This window comes from Chrysemys picta, chromosome 7 (genome assembly GCF_011386835.1).
Source record: "Chrysemys picta bellii isolate R12L10 chromosome 7, ASM1138683v2, whole genome shotgun sequence".
Taxonomy (NCBI): Eukaryota; Metazoa; Chordata; order Testudines; family Emydidae; genus Chrysemys; species Chrysemys picta.
The window spans coordinates 6908788-6934579 of NC_088797.1; the positions used below are offsets into that span (position 1 = coordinate 6908788).

Genomic DNA, 25792 nt, shown 5'->3' on the forward strand with positions numbered 1-25792 from the left:
TGTTCACCTCCTAGTGATCACGTGAAAGAAAAAGACATCCAAGGACCTGGTCTGCTGAAGTGTCCCCAGTTTCCCCTGGACTCACTGGCAGAGCCATAAATGTGAGTCCAGGACACTCAGCATTTCACAGTGGTCAGTCAGGACCTCACAGGTTTGGGTCTGACCGTCTGGCCTGGCTCCGCAGAGGCGTCCTGTTTTGAATGAACTCCTGTCAGCATTCCGCATGGGGTTTCAGTGCAATTGACTGCAGCGGAGCTATGCACTATGCATAAAGTTAAGCATGGGCATTAGTCTTTGCTGGGCTGGGGTCTAAAGTTTGTTGGGTATGTTGTAGCAGACGGCAAACTTCCCTTCTTTCACACTCTGCCTTCCCTCTTTCCTCCCTCCTGTTTTTCCCTCTTTTCTCCTTGTTCCTTCCCACCAACACTATTTCACACATCCCCTTGTTTTAAGACCAGCTCCAAAACTCATTGAGATTAAGAGGATTCTTTCCACTGACTTCACCAGCTTTTGGATTAGGCCCTTACTCTTTTATTTCCTCTCCCCATCTACAGACATGTAATAGGAGGGCATCATATGGTGATCGAATCAGACATTGCCTCCAATGTCAGCTCCTTGGCTACAACGAGCAGTTTCCTGATTCTGAAATCTGTAAATGATTCTGCAGCTAAAACATATCCGAATAAACTGCCTGCTTAAATTTGTAAACGTAATCTATTTTATGAGGCGATCGGGGGGAGAAAACCCAAATCTAGCCACAGACGCAAACCCTCTGTAAATAAAATTGTGTGTGTATATTGCACTAGAGTGATTGTAATTCACCACATTATAACCTCTGGAAAGGGAGAAAAAGGCTTTTATGCGAGCAACAACTAACCCGTAATCACTGGGATGTTACCAATACCACAATGATAGTGTTGAGACACAGAGAGCATGTTGGACTCGTACTTCCCTTGTGTTCTTTGCTTCACCACAAAATTTGACCAAACATTTTAGAGGTCAGGAGAACAGGCATGGTGATAAAGCCAACAAGCTGAATACACAATCCTTTTTTGGCTTCTAGTTCTAGACAAATTGTTGGATATTTTCTACCTTAATCATAATTTACAGTTTCGTGGAGAGAAGACAGACAGCACCAGTATATTGACTTCCATCCACACCACCTGTTCCATTAACGCCTGTGAAATTGCAACGACTAAAGTCAAAGATCTATGAGAGACCTGACTGTCTTTCTTATTGTTTCTGCACATACACATTTTTACACATATGCAGTCAATAGAAACACAGTAACCATGAACATAAATGTAAATGAGACATTGAGTTCTTTCTCTGCCAGCTGTTAATAATCTAGTCCATAGGTGCCATGTCTTGATTCATATAATTTCTTCTTCCTTTCTAGCCCCTTGGCCAGAGATACTGGTTAGAGCAGCCTGGGGGCTGCTCTAATTTGTGCCATTTGGCAAGGATCCCAACAGACCTTCTATCAGGTGAAGAAAGTCAGAGTGCAACATTCTCAGGTCAAACCTCAAACTCCCCCCACCCCTAACACATATTCTATACTAAGAAAGGCAGGGAATGTTGTGAAAAAGCCATCATAGGTGTCTATGCCTTCTAGAGAACTAGCACATGCCAGGGAAGTCTCTGTTTGAATAGCACAAAGGGAGCAGAGGGACTGAGAGTCTGCCCCAGAATGTCAGGATTCAAAATCAATAGGATGGAAAATAATACTAAAAGCTATTGTCCTGGCACCTGGGCTCCTGTTTCATTCTGATGAGCTCATCTTGCTGAAGATATAGCAGAAATAGAAGGGGGGGAGGTATAGAGATGGGTGATGAAAATTATTAGAATTATAGGCTTCCATCTGAGATAAACTGAAAATACAGAGATTCTTTTGTTTAGAGAGGAAATGAATGAGGGAGGACACGATAGAGCTATATAAAACAATGAACAGTACAGATAGGGAGGATGGACCACTAATGGTTAGACCTCAGTGCCCTGGGCCTGTCTGTCCAGTGTCCCATCTCCAGCTGTGGCCATCTCTGATACTTCAGAGGAAGGAGACCAACACCTCCCCTCCCCCCAGAATACATTGGGGGTTCCTTCCTGACCCCTGCAGGTGGCCGACTGAAACCCTGAAGCATGAGCTTCCAGAACATAAGATGTAAATCAGGAGTGAGCCCTGCCCGCTACCATCACAAGCATAGAACTGCAGTCATAAATTTGTCCAGCTCTCTCTTAAAACGAATTACGTTGTTTGCCCCGCACCTCCTCTGAGGGGGCTGTTCCAGACCCTCAGCCCTCTGATGGTTAGAAACCTTTTTCTGATTTCCAGCCTGAATTTGTTCATGGCCACTTTATATCCACTTGTTCTTCTGTCTCTGAAGGTCTGAGCCTTAGATACTACATTAATGGGGCTCTAGAAGTACCTTAGATGAACAAAATAAATCAGGGCTCCTAGTTACCCTTTCCCATATCACAAAAACAAGAGGACACTCAGTTAAATGGAAGCTCAACAAGTCTAAAACTGATCCAAAGAAACACCACAGAATTTAATCTGCGGCGCTCAGTGCTGCAAGAGGCCAAGAGCTTGGTTGGACTGAAAAATCTGGACAATTAGGCTGTGTCGACACTAGAGAGCTTAGTGTACCAATGCAGCTGCGCCTCTGGAAGATCTCTTGTGTAGACGCTCTATGCCGACGGGAGAGAGCTCTCCCATCAACGTAATTAAACCACCCACCCACGAGCAGCAGGAGAGGTTAGTACTGTGCACACTAGCGCTTATGCCGGCGTAATTTACGTCGCTCATGGAGGTGGAATGTTCACACCCCTGAGCGACATACGTTTTGCCACCGTAAGTGATAGCGTAGACATAGCCTGTGAGAGATAATGGGAATGTGCAGAGTTACAATAGAGAAGGTAACATTTTTCAAAAAATAAACCACAAGCACTAAACCTCCTGTTCTCGGGCAGGTCTGATGGGGGTTAGGAAGATGATTCTCCTATGGGCAGATTATTCTATCGTAGTCCAGTAGCAGGCTTCTTGCAACTTCCTGGGACCAAGGGATAGCTCAGTGGTTTGAGCATTGGCCTGCTAAACCCAGGATTGTGAGTTCAATCCTTGAGGGGGCCATTTATGGATCTGGGGCCAAAAAAAAAAAAATAGTTGGGGATTGGTCCTGCTTACTAGATGACCTCCTGAGGTCCCTTCCAACCCTGATATTCTATGATTCTATGTCTAACTGTTGGTATCTGGGATTGACCACTGTCAGAGGGTGGGTGCTGGGCTCGCTGGATCATTGACCTAATCCAATATGGCAGACCCTGTCTACAAAAGGGAGCCAGAATGTCACTTCAATGCAGTGGAAAAATTCTCTGATTAAATAGGCCCTTTTTCTCCAGGCCATAAAAAAATATGTGGGGCCGCACATGAATGATTGATGTACTGTAGTGACACAGCCAGCGAGCGAGTCTTGTGAATAATGAAACACAAACGAGAGCTTTTTACATGTTAAGTGGAAGGTCGCTGTCACCTCCTTTTTGATCTAATTAACTCTGACAAGATTACACGCTGGGCCTGAGAGCCTCCTTAACCAGACAAGGCAGAAAAAGCCGTGACGAAATCGGATTTCAAAACTTTCCTTTTGCAGGTACTCAGACCTGCAAAACTAAACGGATTAAATCATTACAGATGAGATGAATTGTCCCCAGGTTCCTGTATTCTGCCTGGTTTGATTCTTCCTTTAATAAGCCATTTGGCTCTGCTCACCAGTACATGAGATTCACCGCTCTGCAAAGAACTAGCACCCAGCGCTGGTAGCACTATACAGTGTCAATAAGGCATGCACTGAGGGGATTAAGAACTGGTCGACAGCTCTCAAAAAGTAGTTGTCAATGGGGAATTATCATTGAATGGGGGTGTTTCCAGGGGGGTTCTGCACGGATAGGTGCTAGGCCAGATGCTATTTAGCATTTTCATCAATGATGTGGAAGTGGATATAAAACCGCTGCTGTTCAAAAGCGGCTGACACCAAGACTGGCAGAGTTGTAAGTGACGTGGACAGGGCGGTCGTGCAGAGTGATCTGGATCGCTTGGCAAGCTGGGCCTATTCAGCCAAAATGTGTTTCAAACAGCCAAATGCCAAGCTACCCGTCCAGGGACAAGGAATGCAGGCCACACGTACAGAAGGGAGTCTGTGTCCTGCGAAGAGGGGACTGTAAAAAGGATTTAGGAGCCATAGTGAACAAGCCACTGAGCATGAGCTCCTTGTTAGATGCTGCAGTAAAAGAGGCTCATGTGACTTGTGGGTGTATAGTCAGGGGATTGGTGAGTTGGAGCAGGGAGGCGATTTTTACCTCTGTACATGCCATTAGTGAGAACAGTCCTAGATAGCCTGTACAGCTCTGGGGTTCACATTTGAGAAAGGGGGTTGGAAAATCAGAGAGGCGGGCCAAACAGAGCCACAAAAGATGATTTGAGGGCTGGAGAAAATGCTGTCCAGCAAGAGATGTAAAGAGCTCTATCTGTTTAGCTTATCAAAAAGAAGACTAGGGGCTTGTCTATACTTAAAACACTGCAGCAGGACAGTAGACATAGTGCTGTCTACACCGGGAGTTAGGTTGGTATAGCTGCCTTGCTCAGAGGTGTGGATTTTCCAGACGTAAGTTGGTAGTGAAGACCAGATCTTAGGGTATGTCCACACTTACATTTTATAGCGTTCTAACTTGTTGAAAAATCACCCCCCTGAGCGCAGCAAGTCTGAGTGCTTTAAAGCGCTAGTGTGGACAGGCTCTGAGCCCCGGGAGCTGCGTTCCCAGCACTCGGAGCTATTCCCCTCGTGGAGGTGGATTACCAGGAGCGCTGAGAGAGCTCTCTCCCAGCGCTCGCGCACGACCACATTCGCTCCCGCGGCAGCGCTTTGAAGTTTCCAGGGTAGACATACCCTTAGAAGTGACTTGAAGCCAGTGTACAAGTCTCTTTTACAGGGAGAAAATCCCAAGATCTAGCCTCTTCGACCAAAGTAGTAGATTCCCCAACTCTTGATGTCTTCAAATCCAGACTGGCTGTGTTTCTAGAAGACACGCTTTAGCCAGGCACAAGTTACTGGGCTCACTACAGAGGTAACTGGGTGAAATGTTAACGACCTGTGATGTACAAGAGGTCAGACTAGATGACATAATGGTCCTTTCATAGATTCATGGGGCTTAAGACCAGAAAGGTCCATACTGCACCTAAGCCCAGAGGATGCGTGTGCTTAACCGATAGGGCTGAACTGGGATTTAGGATTGAATTTCACCCATAATGTCCTTAGAAGCACTTTGTGGTTGCAGTGGTGTCACCTGCAGCTATGTGAAAAATGAACTGGGTACCTGGTTGGATCCTGGTTTGTTGAAGGGGCCAGCAAACTTTCTGGTGAACTTTGGGGACTTTTTCTCCTGATTCCGGAGTCCTTTATGCTGGCCTGTCTCTCCAGTGCTGCCTTACCCCTCAGCAGGCCCAAGCATCTTCTCTGCACTCTACCTGCTGGTGTCTTGGGGCATAGTTGGCCCCCCCCTCTTGCCTCCAGGTATGTTGCAGGGTGAGAGGAGGGGAAGCATAAAACAAGTTGCCCTCTGTCCTATCCACAGGATGTGTTTTTGCACGGTGGCTGACAGAACCCGCGACACATGCATGCACTTTGGACAGGCCAGTTTCTAATGCGCTTCTTTGAAATGGTCAGTCCTGTCTACACTACTTTCTAATGCGCTTCTTTTGAAATGGTCAGTCCTGTCTTCCTTCCATTTATAAACCAGGGCCCCTGGTTGCATTACAACTACAGTTATAGTTGTAATGCAAACAGGACCATTGCCTTATTAGCTGTAGCCTGTGAATAAAATTGTTCTTGGAAAGTAATAAACCTTCTGAGGTTACCCTAACAATTATCTTTGGCATTTTGGAATAAAGGTGGAGCAAATTGATTTTGTCAGTCCCATTGCCTTGTATAAAACATGGCTCCCATCGCTGCCAGCTATAAATTTTAGTTCTAGTCAAGCATATGCAAACTTGCATTTAATTTAGCTGTTACGTTGCTGCATGTTGTGCTCATGAAGCACATTATTGGTGCTGTCATCATTCTAAATCAATTCTTAAATCTGTAAGAAATACTTCCTGGTGAGGGAAAAGGAGGAAATTGACATGCTAATGGCAAAAGAGCTGAAAAGATCCAAACAGACATTTGGGAAAATGGAGAACTACTCAGCCTAGATTAAACCACTGGATAAGAACGTTTGGAGACATTGTATCCAAGAGTAATTTGTACACAATCCAGGCACTGTAGCAGCCTAGATTTATACCACTGCTAATGAGAAACTTTGCTAGGACTAAGAATGCTTTAAGAAACTGCCAAGCTCAGTTAAGAAAAATAATTGAACATTGTGGGGACGTTGGTAATACTCCATCGTCGGCCCTGAGCTTTGCACTCCAAGCAGGACTAAAATCCCTGTTTCAGAGTTTTAAACTAATCCTGTTCTGTGGGTAAAAGAAAGACTTCACTTTCCAGCCTTGTTAATTTGGAAGTGTTTATGAGTATTATTTTAGCTACTTTAAAAATACAGCATTGACTTTAGCACGAAAGGTTCTAACCAAATTGTTCTCTCAAGGCCAATTGGTCATTTAGTCCAGAACTGGCTTAGAATGGAAAAGAAGTCTGACCTTAAGTTAATATGGAGCAAGAATGGGCTGGCACATAGTCTGATTTGCTAAAGGTCTTCATATTGGCTTCCTGAATGTAAACCCTTTTTCTGCTTCTTACAGGGGCATAGCCCCCTCCAAAGCAAAACTGATCAACCAACCTACTGTGAGGAGAAGCTGGGCACCTTGATCCACTTACTGCTTGAAGTTCCCTGATCGGTTTGAGAACCACGGGCTCGCCCGTAGACATACCAGACAACGAATACCTAATTGTCACTGAATGTTCCTTTATGAATCATAAGAAGTTTCTCCCATGCAGTTGATATAGAAAGCTACTCAAAGAGCCAGTTGGCCTTCTTTTTACATGAAGAATTATGTTGATATTGGAAAACTCAGAAGAGAGAGAGAGAGCAGAGTTAAAACACCGGCCAGTGGATAAATCTGATTTGCAGTAGTTTACAGATTTAAAGAGGTCCCATCTTCCCCCTGGAGAAATAAGATCAATAAGGTGCCACAAGGACTCCTCTTGTTTTTGCCGATGCAGACTAACACGGCTACCACTCTGAGATCAGTCTCTCTATATTCCATACACTGGGTTTATACAAACCCCAGAGAATAAGATTTTTCTTTTCTTTTCTTAATATTGCGCTGTTAACGAAAGGTAAATATTTATTTTGGTGCATCTCTAGCTGTGTTTGAGCTACTCCTTTTGAGTTAAAATATTGTGGCTGGGAGTGAAAGAGTGAGAGATCAGAGTTAAATTTAGAGGGGGAAATAAAGAGAATGGTTGAAGGGGTTGCTTAGAGGGATTGGAAGAGGCTCATGCGCTAATGAGGGTGGTATAAGAATTTATAGAGAACAGAATAGAATAGCCCCTGGATAGTGAAAGAGGCAGAGGCTGTAGTCACTGAATTAAAAGTGTGTGTGCGCGGGGGGGCCTGTTAGGCCCTGTCTGTTCTTTGGGATCCAATTCTACAATTGCGTAGCTTTAGCATGATGCCGTTCCCTTGACTTCAGTGCAATTACGGCTGATTTACACCCGTGGAAGCAGGATCAGAACTGGGATCTTAGTTTGCTGGAGGCTTGTTGTCTCTTGGGAGGGCATAGCAAGCCAGTTGCATTGTCCCTGCACAATTCTTGATGACTGATTATTACCAAGGAAGTCACAGCTGGGCCAGCCCTTCTGAGTGAAAGTAATGTGCTCTGAGAGTGGTGAGGATAGGGAGGATGGAAACGCATTGAAAGAAGAGGATGCTTGTCACGATGGTGATGGAGGGGGGAGGCAGGGGAGCCAGAAGAAGAAAACGCTTTGTAGTGGAAAAATATTTAACCTGGAAGGCAGGAGAGTTTCGAGAGCCTGGATGATTGATCACTTTGCAGAGTCCCCCTAGCCACAAACAGATTGGGCTGTCAGGTGTCATGACTACTCCATTTTGTTTCTTTCGGAAGTAGCATTTGGCTGTATTGTAAGAGAGATTACAGGAGAACCTTAGAGTTATGAACACTTTGGGAATGAGGGTTGTTTGTACCTCTGAAATGTTCATAACTCTGAACAAGACATTCTGGTGGTTGTTTCAAAAGGTTACAACTGAACGTGGACTTAATACAGCTTTGAAACTTTACCACGCAGAAGAAAAATGCTGCTCTTCCTTTATTTTTTTAGTAGTTTACATTTAACACTGTACTGTACTGTATTTGCTTTTTATTTTCATTTTGGGGGGGTCTCTGCTGCTGCCTGATGGCATACTTCTGGTTCCAAATGAGGTGTGTGGTTGACTGGTCAGTTTGAACTCATCACTCCGAGGTTCTACTGGATTATCAGTAGGGCCCATCCAACTGCCCCAAGACCCCTGCTTCCTTTAACAGGGTAATTCCAGATCCAAACTCCCTGGATATGGCGTTCCAGATAGAGTGTCTTGTGGACATCATTAATCGCCATATTTATTTTCTATTGCCTATTTATGGGGTGTAGTACTTTTTCATCCATACTACTTTAGCTATATCTGTACAGCACCCCACACAATTAAGTCCTTACCCATGGCTGGTGTTCTTAGGTGCCACCGTAAAACAAATCAATGATAATATATCTACCTATCTAGTATAGTTTATCTGTCTGGTCAGAATTTCACTCTCAAAAGACAGAGCAAAATATTCTGTGCTTATTTCCTTTCTGAGTGAGGGCTGGTCTACACTGGGGGGCGGGATCGATCTAAGATATGCAACTTCGGTTACGCTATTACGCTATTACCTGGCCGTCCTCACGGCGGCAAGTTGACTGCCACGGCTCCCCCGTCGACTCCGCTTACTCCTCCTGCCAAGGTGGAGTATGGGCGTCGATTCGGGGATTGATTTATCGCGTATAGATGAGACGCGATAAATCGATCCCCGATAGATCGATTACTACCCGCCGATCCTGTGAGTAGTGTAGACGTGGCCCGAGCAATTTCATTTGCTTTACAATATGTAGGTGTTTAAAATGGAAACTGTTTTCTTATCTTATCAGCTCTTTGGGTCAGGGACTGTCTCTTACTATATATATGTACAGCGCCTTGCACAATGGAACTCCAGTGTCAGTTAGGGTTCCTGGATGCTACCATAATAGAGTAAAAATAACAATAATAATAAAAATAATAATTAATACTAAATAATGATTTTTCTGTAGATGCAAAATAATAAACTCTATCTACAGACACTGTAAACATCCCCAAATTTTGAACTGAGAACCATGCTGTAAGCATGCATAGTGAAATGTTTTTGACCCAGGCTGTGGGAATTGTCGACGGGGTGGCATACATGTTCAGCAAACAATGCCTCACTTGTGTTTGGTATTTTAATATGCTCAGGTGGATTTGCAGCTGCAGTCACCACACCTCTAGACGTAGCAAAGACAAGAATTATGTTGGCAAAGGTAAGAGATGGAAGAACGCTGAGCAAATGGACAGGTGCATGGGCTGCACTGCCAAAACTTCTGCATGGTAGCAACGAAATGAACTGTAGCACCACACCTATCACTAATGACTTCTGTTCTTGTAGTTTAAGCCAGGAACTGATGTGAATGTGCGTTACATGCATGGATAAAACTGGTGTTGCTTTACTTTGCCCTGTAATTACTATTCTTGTTCTTTCACCTCCCTCCTCAGGTCTCCCAAAGGAGCCATCTAAGACGTCACTGCTTTGTGCTAGGTTGTCCTGGGGATATGCTGAAATCTAGGCTGCCAGTGGTTAATGCAAAAGTCTTAATGACAAATTCCTTATAGGGTCAAACTCCCTAAATTAAAAATCCAGGCAGGAACTGATTCCTCTGTGAGTTTTCCTAACAACGGGGGATTGTTTGCATTGCTCTCCATAGGCAGGCCTGACGCCAGACTTTCTTTCCTAGAATTTCAAACCATTGCTGCAACTCTGCCAGGGATGGCAAAAAGCAGGAGTGCTAATGTAGCTGTGCCGCTGTTGTTTTAATGAACGAGCCATCTAGCCTCGTCCCGAGCAGGTCTAGATTGTGGGACGGTTAAAATGCAAGCAGCTGGTACACGCTGCTGGGATACGTTGTTATCCTTTAAGGGGCTGCGCTGATGGAGTCCGAGTCACCCCATATGGGTCAAGTCTCTCCACCAGCCAGGTCCCTGAGTAGAGTAATCAGCTATTTCTCACTGGCCATTTGCACCTCATCTGACGACTGGTGCTGTGTTCTAGACACACATCACGTTCTGTAAAGAGTGTGCGCTGCATCTTTGTGTGTGTTTGTACAGTACAGCCTCATTCAGCAGACATGTATCAAGGAGGGCGCATGGCGTGTTGGTTAGAGCGTGGGACCAAGTCATAAGAGCTGGGTTTTGTTCCGAACTAGGGCCCCTAGACAGTCCCATTGCTCTGTTGCGCAGTGTAAATGGATAGGTAGCTTGATAAATAACTGGATCCAACTGGTGATTGATTGAATTATGGGCTCTCTGTTCTTGTGATACAGGCTGGTTCCAGCAATGCCAGTGGGAACGTACTCGCTGCCCTGCACAGTGTCTGGAGGTCACAAGGGCTACCTGGGTAAGGACTATCTTGTGAGAGAATATCTGTGAGATAGATAAGTGTGTGTGTGTGTGTGTTTAATGCGCTGTAAAAAACTATGAATTGACTCGCCGTTCACAAGGCCAAGTAGCAGTCATTCAGGTATGTGTGTGTACAGCACCTGACACAACGGAGCCTCTAGGAGCTACTGCCTTACAAATATTAACCAATATTAATCATTACCCCTTCCTAAGAGCCAGGCCAGCCTGGTGCAGGCACCTCCCTACAGCGCCAACCAATCCTCCTCCAGCTTTCCACAGTTACCCAGGAACTTTCTTTGTGTAACGTCACCTCTGCCCCTTCTTGCCCTCTTTCCCCAGCAGGAAGCCTAGCGGGAGGAGGGGACACCAGCAGCCTCCGTCCCTAGCATCCCAGACAAGAAAGCAGAGGAAGCTAAAAGCCAAGAAACGGAAACTGGGATTTGCAGGTGTTTCCCTTGCTCTCCATGGGGTGCTGCAATTCTGCATTTCAGTCACCGCGTGGCGCCGTGTAAAGCTATAAATCAGCAACTCCCAGTCCATCCCCACAGCATTGTCCAGCAGGAAACAGGCCCAGAGCCCCAGAAAAATGCTTCAACGTGCTGAAATACAGAGGGCAGGGAAACGGAGGGAAGCCGCTTTGAAATGTGCACCCCACAGCTTGTTCTTCCTTTTTCCTGCCTCGCTCAGGTTTCTACGCGTGGAGTTTCATAGAATGAAGACCTCCCTTGTGGGCTAACCCTTCAGTCCTCTTGCCTTGCTCAGTGGGGAATTGCTCAGGCGTGCCAGACATGAGTAGCACCCTGTCACTTAGGCAAATAGTATCAATGGGGAAACAGGTTATCAGAGAGAGGGTATGGGACTTGCCTGAGGTTACATAGGACATCCAGGGCAGAGCATTTCCATTGGATAACACATTAATTACATATGCACATATGTAGTGTGTGTGTGTGTGTGTGTGTGTGTAATTATGTGTGTGGGAGCAGCGTTTCCTGACTCTAACATGCATCATTAAATGTTATGCATTGAAGAACAACAAAACACCCACTTGGAGTTCATAGAAACATAGAATATGAGGGTTGGAAGGGACCTCAGGAGGTCATCTAGCCCGACCCCCTGCTCAAAACAGGACCTATCCCCAACTAAATCATTTCCCTAGTAAAAATGCATATTTAAAAAAAAAAAAATCTGAATAGCGACAGAGCTCAAAGCATCAGTCTGATCAGCTCTGCACAGCTCTGTCTCCCGAAATAATTAGCCACCTAATAGGCAAGAATATCAGTTGCAGCAATGTGGCAGCAGGACATGTTTAGCTCATAAGAAAACATCATAGTCTAGTATATAAGGCCCAAGTCAGAAGGCCTTGGGTTTCCGCTCAGCTTTGGAAGGCACTTGTTGTGTGAGGCTGGGTGAGTCACCTAGCCTCCTTGGGCCTCAGTTTACCCATCTGTAAGAATGGGAACAATGCTTCCTGGCCGTATGGTGGAGGTGTGAGGACTCATTCATTCGTGTTTGTAGAGCGTTTTGAGAGCCTTGGACAAAAGATGCCACAGGCGTGTAAATTAGTATTGATTTGCATGGATACCTGGTCAGTTCGTAGTGGGCTGTGCTCTTTGTGTGGGAGAATCAGTGAGTCATTCAGTAGTGACTAGCTGTAGCCTACACAGAATACAAGTCCTAAAATAATGATAGCTAATGTAGATTGCCTCAGTCCACATGCGAGAGGCCTGTGGTTTTGAACCATAAATCCTAGATTCCACCTGCACCCAGTGGGCGTATGCGGTTCAACTGGTAGTTGTGTTATTGTGCCTCTGGGATTGGCGTCATACATATGCTATGAGCTAATTAAATCTGTAGTTACTGGAGTGACATGCGCAAAATCCACATGGAGCATTAACTAGACATTGGGAACAAATGCAGGTCTGGATGGGTGCAACAGGTGTTGCTGTTTTTCCCCCTTCCACAATCAGACTCATTATGCAAATCTCTAGCTTCATTTCTCATACCCTTCTAGATCAGCCTGTTTGCCAGTGCTACTCTTCGCTGCTTTAGGGTTTAGAAACCAACTCGATAGCCAGTGCTGTGTCTGCGCGACCCTGGATGTGTACTCTCCAGTCTAGTTACAGATAATTTTCCTTAACACCCGATTTCTGGTCACACAACTAGTAAAAGTTCAATATTCTTTTGACACATTTGGAAAATAATTCAAAACAAATTTCAGGAAGTTCTTGGACCCTTATTCCAGGAAGCATTCCAGCTGTTATGCCCACCCCAGACTGTTTGTTTTGTATTGTCTCAGGACGCATTGAGCTAGCACTTGTAGGACCCTTGTCTGTGGGCCGGTTTCATGCACTGTACAGCATTGTATATGCTTAGAAGACCATGGGATCTATTTTCAAAAGGACAAATAGCAGTTAAGCACCACACTCCTATTCGACGTCTAAATCCCCCCTTTCTGTTGCACATAATTTGTGTTCTTTCAAGCCTGTTTCACAAGTGCCCATTCAGAATTCAAACTCTGTCTTCAGATTGTGCCACTGATGCAATAGAACCAAAGGGTAACCCAGCTCTCCTCAACGCTGCACAGCCAAGAGAAAGCAAAATAATAAGCAATCCTGAGAACAGAAACATGCAAAAATGGCCAAACTGTCAGCTGCGAGAAGGAAGAAAGCCTTGGGAAAAATAAATGCAGAGACGGCCGTGCCTGCTGCCAATTATAAACGTATTAATCAAAACCAGTAAAAGTGTCGGGCTTTTTGGCTGGCAGCAATGTAAAATAATCTATGGCTTCTCTACTAAATCTCAGATTTGAAGAGAAGGAATTCTGGGGCAGAGAGATGCATTGCCTCTAGCCACATTATTAAAACCAGAGTGCAGGACTCACTTCCTGTTTTGCACCTAGTAAATCCATGTGCTTCATGCCAACAAATTCACATCCTTTTCTGCCCATAAGAGAGGGGGAGAGAGAGGCCTCCATTAATAGATATTTCTCAATGGATAGAATATGGGTGAGATTAAAGGAGCAATGTGCACGTCGCCACAGTTATTTGCACTTGCAAATGGGAGTTTAGGTGAGCAATTTCTAAGCTGCACGCACTAGGGCAGACTTTTGCATGGACGCCTTGCACTTTTCCAGCACCTTTTCTCCAAGGAGCTTGTCGCACTTTACAGCCATCGATGATGCCTTACAACCAAGCTGGGAGATTGGCAAGTGTTGTTTTCCCCATTGGAAGAGTGAAGTGGAAGGAGTTGCCTGAGCTTGCCCTCCTAGATGGTGGCACAGTAGGGCCCACAAGCCAGGGGTCCTAGCTCCCTATTTTGATTGCTAAGCGAGGTTTCCCAATAGGTGCAGGTGCACACACACTATTGGGCCCTAACCGCGCGACTCTTCCATACCGAGATCCCAAGTGTGAATAGAGACTAGACATCAGCCTTTAAGGATTCTCTGCTTTAGGAAATGCAAAACGATCTAACCTGTAGTGCTGAGTAAAGGGCCCTGTCCAGTGGGTTACTTTAAGCAGTGGCCTCTGATATTTTCTATTGAACTGGGGATTTGTTTCATATTGCAAGAAGGATCCCTGTCAAAATAGTGCCTCAAGGTTCTGATGGACTTTAGGATCCAAGCATTTGGGAATAAATATTCCAGGGCTTGGAGAAACATGGGTGAAGAGTTGCATTCAAAATGGCAAATAATGGGAATATGAATCCTAGAAGGATTAGGCACTATAAGTTGGGGGTGGCAGGCTGCATGGGATCAGAGCACATCCCCATAGCACATAGGCATTATTCCAGGGGGGGGCCAACCAGCGGCTCCGGAGCCACGTGCAGCTTTTCAGATGTTAATATGTGACTCCTTGTCTAGGCACCGACTCCTGGGCTGCCGGGGGGTGCTCACTGCTCAACCTCTGGCTCTGCCACAGGCCTGCCCCCACTCCACCCCTCCCCTGAGCCTCCTGCATGCCACAAAACAGCAGATCGGGAGGTGCTGGTCGGTGTGGCTGCCAGTGGGTGGGAGGTGCTGGGAGCGGGGGAGAAGTGGGGAGCTGATGGCGGCTGCTGACGTGTTACTGTGGCTCTTTGGCAATGCACATTAGTAAATTCTGGCTCCTTCTCAGGCTCAGGTTGGCCGTCCCTGCATTACACAGCTGGCGATGATTTGCTTTGGAAATCAGACAGGGTACTCCCGGTGAGCTGACAAGCCCTAGGGACGCAGATTGTATTCGGCTAAGCGGGAGTTCGGATAGTCGAGAGGGCAGGCGCGGCAGGAGCCCTCTGCAGCTCCGGTGTCACGGCTCCATTCCCTCGCGCCTTTGACCCTGCCCTGGTTATCGTAGGTGCAAGGTGCAGGTGGCGGCTGTGGTCCTGGTAGAGCAGAGAGACACGCCCCCCCCATGCACCCCGACTCTGCTGTGGCTGCAGCCTCCCCTGCACCTTGTGCCAGCAGGAGTTGGGTGTCACTCCCATGGCTGCCCTGAGTCTGTGCTCCACTATCCAAACCTCTGCATAACCCAAACCCTCTCTTGTCTCCCAGGCTGGGGACTCAGCTAGTGCAGAGCTTTGGATAGTGGGGTTTTGGAAAATCAGGAGCCTACCGTGTCTGATTTCTGCTTTTGTGTTTTCTCCTAACCAGTTCAACCCGCAGACTGGGAAAGTGCATCGGAGCCACTTGCACCTGGACCTCTTTGTAGTTAAAATGCTCAGCTTTGATCTAGGCCCACTAACCAATCTTTCGTTGTCGTCGTGTTACAGTAGTGGCTAGAGACGCCAACCCAGATCAGGGCCCTGCTGTACAAACCCTTAGTGAGACAGTCCCTGCCCCGAAGAGTCTGCAGTCTAAACAGACAAAGCATGAACGAAAGTGAGTGTGATTATCCCGTTTGCAGAAGGGGAAGTGGGGCAGAGACAGGTTAGCTGAGTAACTGAGGGGCCAGTCTGGGACGAGAACCCAGATCTCCAGAGTCTGTGCGGTGCCTTAGCCAGATGACCAGCTGTTCTCTATGCAACGGAGGAAAAGCTGGTAGCTTGGGAAGCCAGGCCTGGGATTGCCACATGGTTAAAGGCAAATATGTGAGAGCAGAAGGAAATCAATAGGATGCTGAGGCCAGCCGAGGCCATGGGTGGAGCTGAGGGGGATGCAATAAGAGATGAGGTCAGAGATGCAGCTTCTAGTTCACATACTCAAAGTTCTCCAGCTTTGCTTATTTAAGAGCTGTGGCTGTAAACGAACGTCTGCAGCACTTCAGTAAGAGGCTGGTGTGATTCCACAGGAGAAGGAGGATGTGTAGCTGGAGAACAACGCTGTACCGTAGGATTTACCCTTTGAGTGCTCTGTCAGTGTATGCCTTGTACAAATTACTCTGTTTCAAAGCTATAATTATGGTAATAGCCCCAATGGCTGTCTAGTGCAGCCATAAAACGTTTCCATCCGCCTGTATGCTCCAGGCCCCAGAGCACAGATCATTATCACAAAACCAAAGCAAGTGCAGTTGGAGGCTTCCCAAGCACAGTGTCTGACTAGCAGTGAGGATTAGGGTCCCTGAATTGCTCTGGGAATATGCACTGCTTCCAGATGATCTCTCATGCCCCAGGACTAACAGTATTACACAGGAATTACTCACAATACTGGTGTAAAAGCTACACAGTTGAAACTCTGACTCCGTTAGATTAACGTTACCAGGCAGTCCAGTCCACAGAAGCCAGGGACAGCAGAATCTCTATCTTTAATCCACCTCGGTGCATGTCACTTTTACATCACGCACTGTGTGTTGGGCAAGATCACCCATTCCGTGTGCTTAAATGCTGAAGAGTGGGTTAAAGGGACATAGGCCTTAAACTGCCCAACGTTTAAAATCTTACATACAGTGCAGCAGGGCACCTGTGTACAGTGGTCAGTCCGGAGGTTCATAAACCCAATAATGGATGAAGTAATTTATAGCCCACCTAGTCCTTGATACTGAACTTCCAAGGGCTGCTCCTGTTACAGACGGGCTGTAGGAGCAGGCAGAACTACTTTGGCTACGTTGAATGATATCAGGTCGTGTCGTGATTGGTCTTCCTGCTGCTGCTCTACCGTGGTAGTTTTTGAAATCAAATGCTGGAGGAGTGTCATTTGCTCAGCAGTGTATCAAGGTGATTTGCTTGCTGCGGTTAACGAACCCCCTTCCCAACTGGAGGTTACTGTGGCTTCTACTAGACAGAGTGGGTAGTTTTTAACCATTCATGGTTTTGTTACTTTGCAGTGACTGTAGCGAGTTTATTAGTAGTTCTCCCAATCGTTGTCTATGCCAGTCCACTGCTAGTACTGCTGTTAGCTCTGTTCCTGCTTTCATTGAGAGCAGCACAGATCTGGTATTTGATTGTTCTCGCCTCTTTTTATAAAACACTGAATTACAGGGTGGTAACTGATTATTTGTGGGGTCGAAGGAAGTAGAGGGTGAGGATGGTCCAGAGGTTAGGGTGCTAGCCGGGAAATCAGGTGACCTGGGTGCAATCACCTGCCCTGTGTGAACTTTGGCAAGTCTCTTAGGCCCAGATTCTCAATGGAAGTTAAGCACCTAAATATGTTTGAGGGTCTAGGTCCTAGGCTATGGGGGGCACAGTATAGACTACGGGGATGTGAATTGCAGAGCACAAAAGGTTGTGCTGTGACTGCCCCGTGTGGACGCAGCTGGCGTGAACTCAAAGGTACCTAGTTCGCATGAACACGTCCTCTTTCAAACAGGACTGTGTTAATGTGAACTATGTACCTTGTACCTTTGAGCTTGTGCCAGCGCTGTCCACGCGGAGCAGTTCGAGTGCATCTCTTTGCACTCTGCATTTCCCAACCCCTTCCACTGCATTTCAGCGAAGTGCAGACGAACCTTTAGCCTCACTTTGTTGGTTTCTCCATTTGTAAAATGGGGATCCCACCTCCCAGGGTTGTTGATGATAAATAGATTAAAGACTGGGAGGTGCTCAGATACGACAGTAATAGAGGCTATATACGTACCTTAGAGAGGAGGTAATTCTGCACAAACATACTCAAGAAATCATCAAGATAAAGTTGGTGTATACAGCCCTGCTAAAAGGTTGTGTGTGGAGTGATAAACGGGTAACATCTCTCATTGCTAGGCCACGACAACAGGTGAAGCATTTTTTCCTTTCTCTTTCAGCTTGTTTGCAGGTGTTGTCCCTCGAATGACAGCAATCAGTCTGGGAGGATTCATCTTTCTTGGGACATACGACAAAACTCGCAGCTTGCTGTGCTGACTTGGAACAGAGATTCCTGTGAATCGTAGCAAAGAGCCAAAGATCTGCTGCTCTCCAGAAAGAATTCACTCATCAAAGTACTCATGCTCCTTCTCAGGCTTCTTTATGGAGCCGAGGAGCTGGTCAACAGCCTAAACTCGTATTTTCACTATAAAAAAAAAGTCCTTCAATAATCCAATTTCCCTAATTTAAAATTTCCCAGCATGGAAAGCAGTGAAGTCATAGAGACTTGTGCCAAAAAAGGAACATGTGGGGGTAAACAGCTAATTACAGCATCTGCAAACAGCATTATCAGAACTCCTGCAAGGAAACCGTTTTGTAAACCAAAAGAACATGGTTTGAGCAGCAAAAATGGAATAAAATGAATTTTCATTATTTAGAGGCACCGGCTCCTCAGCATTGGGGCTGTTGGAGTTGACCTAGCTGCAATCAGCAGGCATTTAAAGACTGTAGAAAGTATTCTTAGTTGGGAGGCTGCTGGGGAAAAATAATGCCCATTTGTTTCTGATTTGAGCCATATTTTGAAAGTTTATCCCACCGGTTATACCTGCAGGTGCATAGCAAGCACTCTTACTTGGTAACCAGTGTGGGGTTTTTAATTAGACTCAGATTTCTCCAGTAAAAGTACAATGCTGTATTATTTTCCAGGTAGCCCGTCCAACAATGTTGCCTATGAAAAGAAATGCAGCTCTTGCCTTTATTTTTTTTTTTCTTTCCCTACCAAAAGCTGAAGTAGATCTGGATTTGTAGCAGTGAAGCACAGAACAGGAGAGATCTGGCTGCAGAATGCAAGTGACAAATAGAAAACACAGGTTCTTCTCCTCGATGAAATGGCAGATTGCGTATAAGAGTTCTGAAGGGTGATGCTAGCCTGTTCTTGGACTCTACTTAAATTCTTCCTTTAGCATAAAGACGCTGTAGTTAAAATCAGTTCGTGGAATATGTGCAGGGCCAAAAAGCAAACATTAGCTGCTTGGCAAAAAGCCATTATTTCAGCTCAATTAAAATTATCACTAGAAAGTCCAAGATTTTGAAAAATAAAAAAATCTTGTCCAATTTACAGCAGCAACTTGGCTTAGTTACACCTTTAAAGAGCTATATTAAGAACCTGGAACTACCTTTCAGTTGAATTGAAGGCACTTCCACAATAAGGTTTTGTAGAAGCAGTGAGGCAGGCATCCTAATAAAAATATATGCAAATATAATTGATAGCGCTAACACAGAGCCAAATTAAGATCTGCAGTAACACCAGCAGCTTGGTCTGTACTACAGCGTAGTTTTTTCCCCCTGAAGAAAACCCTTTCACTGTTAAGCAAATACATGGAGAAACTGGCTGTCTTTATGCAGGGTCTGGAAGTTCAGCCCTTGCTCAGAAAACAGTGGGAAAACTTGCAGAGCAAAAGGGACGAATTCTTAAAAACTGGAATTTCTACCCATCATTGCCCACGCTCATCCCTAGGGCAATTTTAGTCCCAACTGGCTGGCTGATTCCGCTCCCTGCCATGATGCTGTAACAATACTGCAGGTTTCGTCAGGGCACTCTCGTTAATGATGTTACACAATGTACTTTTCTCCATTGTAGAGTTGATCCCTTTTTTCTGGATGGGGGAAGGGGCAGGGGCAGGGGCAGGAGAGGAATTCATTCGGAAAAGCTAGCTACAGGCTCAAAACTCTTTATGGGCATGGGCTTGGTTTGCTTTTCAACAAATAGGCTGATACTGGAGGATTTATTATTCTCGGCTCAGGACTCAAATTTCTCTTGGGTCCATGTTTTGTGCTTTTGAAACATCAGTTCTGGAATCAGCCTTTTCTTATTCTACATGTTTTACTACAAACAAAGTGAAGGATGGACATCTAGACTTCTGTAATTACAATAGTCACACATGCCTGTTTCATAGTCCCAGCCCAAGACAATGTTAAAATATACAGAGTGAGTATAGCAGTAATTTAGAGTGAAATACATGACAAGGCTGTGGTGCCTATCCCACAACCAAGCATTCAAAACCCAGGCAATTCAGAGTTAAGCTTAAGTATACAAGATATCCAAACAGGTTGAAGTATGGCTACGCAAAGATGCTTAACGCTGCTCTGTAGCGATGCCATGTACTAACCATAGTAACAATCAGTGCACCAATGAGTCTGAACATCTTTAAAAATCTGCACCACCATTTCTTCATCTATTGTCCCTCCTGCTGGGTGCCTGTCTCTTGCACTGCACCCAGTGGAAACTGGAAGTGCTTTCACAGTGGAGGAACCTCTCCACTGGTCGGTTGATCTCGCTTCCTTCTCGCCGGGGTTCTTGCTGTGGACCACAGTCTACGACGAAGGCTCATGAAAACCCATTGGTGCTGCTATATGCCCGAAGACAGGTACAGCTCTTTTCCTTTACCTACCACTGATCATGCTGCTACGGCCCCTCGTTTCTGAGGACCGATCTGAGGGACATGCCAGCCTCCCCAGATGATGCAACCCTGCCCTGAGTGGAAGAATGGAGGGGGGCTGATATGGAGGCTACTTACTCTGCAGGTAAAAAGCAATGAAGGTGGAGCATGGTAGGACCTATACTCTGTTTACCACGTAACAAACTTTCTAGGACAGCATCGCAACTAAGGGCCCAACACTTCTTTCAGCAACTGGCTGGCTCTTTACAGCCATTGGAATCAAAGTCAGTCCCCAAGGTACCAAACTAAGGACATCTGTGGCTCGAGCACCATTGGAGATGGCAGTGATGAGGGAGGAGGGCAGTCCGTGGTAGAATTCTCTCTAGTAGAATACTATTCAGCATGCCCTGCTGAAGGGGAAAGAGACCATTAATCCTTAAAAAACAAAAAAGGTCTTCAATGACAGCCTATGCACAAGATACAATTGAGATTTAACTATATGTAAAGTTTGAAAAGTTTGTGTTATTCCATAATTAAGGGCCCCCAAAAAAGTTGTCTGACACTAGACACTACATTCCTTAAAGACCACATTTTTATTGTATATTTTCAGAGAACTCTCTCTTCTCAAAGAGCTGTATTTTTGGAGAGGCTACACTTAAAAAAAAACAAAAACAAAAAAAAAAAAAACCACAACACACACACACACACACACAGATTGAATACTTGCTTTAAATGCAAAATTAAGCTCATCCTTAACTCTGAAGCTGAAACTGAAGCCTCTATTATAGGTAGTGATGGTGTTACAAGTGGGACTAAGAAAGGTTGAAGGGTTCAAAAATGTAGTTGAAGCTGTCCTGTATGTAGCCCATCTGGCTTTGGCACGCAATGGAGAGGTGTTTGTGAGACGTTTAGACAATTGATATTTTTTATATTAGAAATTTACTTCATATGAATTTTTCACTGTGTATCTCAGCTACAATTTCCAACTCTCCCCCCCCCCCCCCAGGGTCATGTTTCTAGTACCCAATGTTGGTCTATCATACTGAATTCTTTGTCTGTTGAATGCAGTTTGACAAATGGATGTTTCGAAAAGGTTATGTCCCGATATCGTTAACACATTTTCATTAGAAACAGAGAAGCGTGTAAGCAACTGCTTGGGTTTTATTTTTTTCATCTGAAACTCTGCAAAGCTCACTCCCAACAAAAAAGCTGTCATATTATAAATGAACCTTTATTAAAGACACTTCAATGCCATTTGTTAGACACTTCAATATTTTACGTTTTTTTCAACATACAATATTGTACCAAATTTTCTAATAAATAACTTTGTACACAAAAGTAATACTTCCTCTTTCACATTGCCTCTCAGAAGCAGCAGATTCACATATTTAGTGGAAGTAACAACATGAAACAGTTAACGTTATTAAAAATACATTATTTTCAAATGCTAATGTGGCAAATGTGCTTAATATTTGCAACGGTGATGACATTTCTGCCAGCAAAATTGGTCAATGAAGTCATTCGCATCTTCCTTGTGTATGTCCCACTCACGTCCCACTGTTGTTTTCACTTTCAGAGTTCGTTCTAAAGCATATTTTTTTCAGTTCATGGGACAAATACATGTTGGGTTATTTATTTACTATCGTCCATCTCTTTCGCTTTTGATTTGCTGAATAGTTAAAAGTTGGCACTCAACATAATTAATCACCTGCCACAAAGTGCAAATGTGTCTACAGTTAGAAACTGGTCTAGACAGGTAGCTGGTTAAATTATGTCTCATTCGTAAAAGCCAGGGTCAGTAATTGACAGTGAAATGTGGTTTAGGCCACCACTCAAAGGACTGAGAAATCAGATTATTAAGGGTGGCAGTCTTTTAATGAAGATGGAAGTTGGGATAATATGGGTGGGTCTCTTTGGCCCTCATTTAAAAAAGTAATAGGTCTTTAGTATTGTTCTGAACACAGCTGCTTTTCTGAATCAAGGCCTTGAAAAGGTCTCACTGCCCTGACTTCTGAAACCGGCTGTGAGTTCCCCTAGTGACGTGAGCAGGATTTCCACCAAACCCTGCTCTGATGAAACTGGCCTTTAGTTGCTTCTAAGAAAAAGAAAAGAAAAAAAACCCCAACCAACCTTTCCCCAGAGTAGTCATCACCAAAGTGTAGTAAACTTGTATTAGCAGAACTGAAACCAAACCAACCCATCCATCCACAGGTACCAACAGAAGCAGCCGTTCTAAAAATAAAAAGCTTCAGCCTGAAGTTATAAGTGACAGAGCCATTTGACCAGGTTTTTTTTAAATTCATGGATGAACTTAAAGACCCTGTACTAACACGTAGTACTCATCCCTTTAAACCAGCAAGACCACCTACCGACATATACTCTTGCTTCTAAACCAGTCTATTTCCGACTAGCTTGGAACTGTGGCACAAAGGGGTAATCGTGGGCCTGAAGTCAATGTTCACATACAAGGAGATAGCAATTATTGTCTGTGTGTACACTGATCAGGGGATGTATGTGCAGCAAAGAGACAGCTTAATACAGTGCCATAGGTCATGTATCTCAGGCAGAGTCTGCACACAGCCAGTATAATGGTAAATTAGGGGTGTGATTTTTATTACTGGGACAATAATACAGCTACAAGCCCAGTATGGATGCAGTTATACTTCTATAAAGATGTCTGATACTCATGTGACTTATTCCCCGTACATACAGCAATAAGCTATGTTCACATCATTACCTTTAGAGCAGTATACCTGCATTCGCACGGGGAAGGGTTGTACCACTTTAAGTATACTGCTATAGTTACAATGGTACAACTTGTGGGTGTAGACAAGGCCATTTCCTTTAAGTTTGTGACAGGTGCAAAAAGAAAAAACCCATCCCCTACTGCATATATTTTTGTTGTTAGCAATGATTTTAGCTTTCCTTTTTGCAAGAGTGCACAGTAGTTTAATTCAACTTTATGCCTCTGTGCTGTTCTTCTGTAATTTGCAGACTATCACAGATAATATTTAACCTTTAGCTCTTCACTGCAGTTCTGAAGGGTAATGAATTTTAAGTTCTTCCATAAAGGAAAAAGTCACGTTGCTATGTATTACTTTTTCTTTTTTGGTAATTGCTTGGCTCTCCCTATAAACTCTATTTAGCGTTTCTTTGAAATAATTTAAGATCTCAGCTTAAACCTGCTAAGTGCAATCAATTTTGGGGTGGGGGGATTTGTGCTAACTAACCCAATCAATGCTTGATCTAAAGGAATTTCCATAGCAAAGCATGACAATTCCTTTGAAACAGCCTGGGTTTTTAAAGGTCTGCTTATGCATTAAGGCACCAGAATTCTCTCTCTTGAAAAATTTAACAGCAACCTGATACTGAAAACAATATTGCCAAAACTTTGTAAAGTTTCACTCAGTTATCCATGCACTAAAGATTAAAATAGCCTCTGTAAAAGATATATATATATATTTATATATAATATGAAAACTCTTATGTACAACTGTATCAAATACTTTTCTTTTCTCTACACAATTGTCCCTTGCATTTATGTGCTTCATATGCAAGTTAACTTTTGAACTAGTAATACTTCTCATTGAAGTTTTAAACTATGTACAAACAGGTGACGCTCAAGTAGGAGTTTGTTCCCCACACAAGCTTGTTTCTCATACCTCATTTGTTTTCCTTTTCCTTGGAGAGGCGGTCAGTTCAAGAGTTGAGGTAGAAGTAAGTAGCCTAGGTATTCTGTGCAAAAAATTAAGGTCAATAGTAGGTTTGTTCATTTGCACATGGCAGTTTCTCCCCTCTCAGTCCATTGATCTTATGGGTGGCTTAAACTCATGAGTGGAGTCCTGTAATTTGGATAGGTATCCATTGGAAAGAAGAGTTTGTTTAGCTTCAGCCTCACCCTGTATATCCAGTGATGTTGGTGAAATTTCAGGAGTCCCTTTTAGCTGCTTCACTGAGTCTTCTGAAGGTGAAGCTTTTAAGTGACGCTTACTATGCTCTGGAGCATTTGCCAAAGGTGGTGAAGCGCCTGTAAGAAAGTAAGGATAGTACAATGCTCGATTAGCTGCTGCTCAGAATGCCACCATTACCGCAATGCACATAATAAATAATAATCATTCCAAACCAACCACCAACTAGCTGATGTTTAACACTGAAGATTACTAAAGCTTTCTAAAAGCAAGGCATGGCAATGAGAGGAACCAGGACATTAATCTGAATGGTATAGGGAAAGAGACCCAAGCAAACCGCGTACCTTGTCTGTCCACATGCCGTGGTTGAGTCGTGCAGGACGACGGTGGCATTCTGTCATGGTTGCTGGGATACAGAGTCCTATCGGTGTCCATTCTCTGACCGCTGGTAATCCCAACGCACTGTTGAGGGTTGCTACCTCTGCTCTGGCTCCTACTTGGCTCTCTTCTGCTGAATGCATTTTGGTGTGCATTATCCATAGTCTTAGTTGGCTGAGAATAGTATTCGGGATCCTGGGAGTAAATGTTGACATTCATGCTATCTGTACTTCCGCTGCAGTCAGTGCACACAACTGGCAGGCCGTACCCTTTGTGGAGGGCGAGAAAAAGGCAATAACTGAAGTTAAGTACAGTCAGTTTGAAGCCGTCATCACAGCATCATGCAAGTTGGAGAAAGATAAGACATCTCAGGCCACCCCTCTGCCACACGGGAGTCACTTAACAATATATTGTTCTTTGGTTTCCTATAAATCTAGTTAACGCCTGCCTTTTTCAGAACGTTAGATTTCCCAGTATCCCTAACGGTAGTTGAAACGACTGGGTCTGCCCCTCTATCCCACTCCACATGTTTATTTCTATTGCAGCTCGAGAGACACCTTGCAGGTGTTATATATTTATCATCCATGGCTAGTTCCTGCTTCATGGCTGACCAGACAGTGAAGAAAAGGAAGGTGGAATTCTGCGGTAGCTGTTGCTGAAAATGAATATGTTGCCTTTTGAGTGTTGTTGTTTTTAAACCAACATCGTCAATTTAAATCACATTTCTATCTGAAAATATTTTGCTTATGGGTGGTAGGAATAACATCCAAGATGGCTAGAGGTGAAAGAGGGAAGAGAAGGAAGTCTATTCCCCCCTCGCCCCAGTTTATTTTATCTGCACTCGGTCAGTTAACAGGGTTTATAGAGATTTTCCCCTAGAGAATCAGTTAGTTTCCCATGCTGTCTGCGTGGCTCTTATACACAGTATGATGAGAGAGAAAATATCTTTTAAAAATAGGAAAATGTGATTGGAAAACCACACACACTGGCAAAGAGACCGAGGAGCAGGTGTAGTGCCCAAAACTACTTGTAACTTGATTTTTGAACTTCTAAAGAGTCCCTTTATGATGCCTCTGATGAAAATGTCTAACACCTTCAGTTTGAAACAGCGCTTACATGTTAGGAATGGCTTAACAACACCCAATCAAGCTGCAGTGATGCCAATCAGAGTCA

General features: G+C 44.5%; 2 protein-coding genes across 5 annotated transcripts in view; one reads left to right on the forward strand and one right to left on the reverse strand.

Annotated features, from left to right (window-relative positions):
• The window catches only part of SLC25A26 (solute carrier family 25 member 26), a 131648-nt gene extending 109977 nt beyond the window's left edge, over positions 1–21671 (forward strand). For both annotated transcript variants that reach the window (XM_008179462.4, XM_008179463.4), the window contains 3 exons: positions 9511–9575; positions 10632–10705; positions 17856–21671. In XM_008179462.4, the coding sequence (XP_008177684.2) occupies positions 9511–9575; positions 10632–10705; positions 17856–17952 (236 nt within the window). In that variant the 3' untranslated portion in view covers positions 17953–21671. The remainder of the gene's footprint in view (positions 1–9510; positions 9576–10631; positions 10706–17855) is intronic.
• A 2321-nt stretch (positions 21672–23992) lies between these two features.
• The window catches only part of LRIG1 (leucine rich repeats and immunoglobulin like domains 1), a 133384-nt gene continuing 131584 nt past the window's right edge, over positions 23993–25792 (reverse strand). For all 3 annotated transcript variants that reach the window (XM_042849982.2, XM_042849983.2, XM_005297824.4), the window contains 2 exons: positions 24586–24888; positions 23993–24360 (listed from right to left, as the gene is read on the reverse strand). In XM_042849982.2, the coding sequence (XP_042705916.2) occupies positions 24131–24360; positions 24586–24888 (533 nt within the window). In that variant the 3' untranslated portion in view covers positions 23993–24130. The remainder of the gene's footprint in view (positions 24361–24585; positions 24889–25792) is intronic.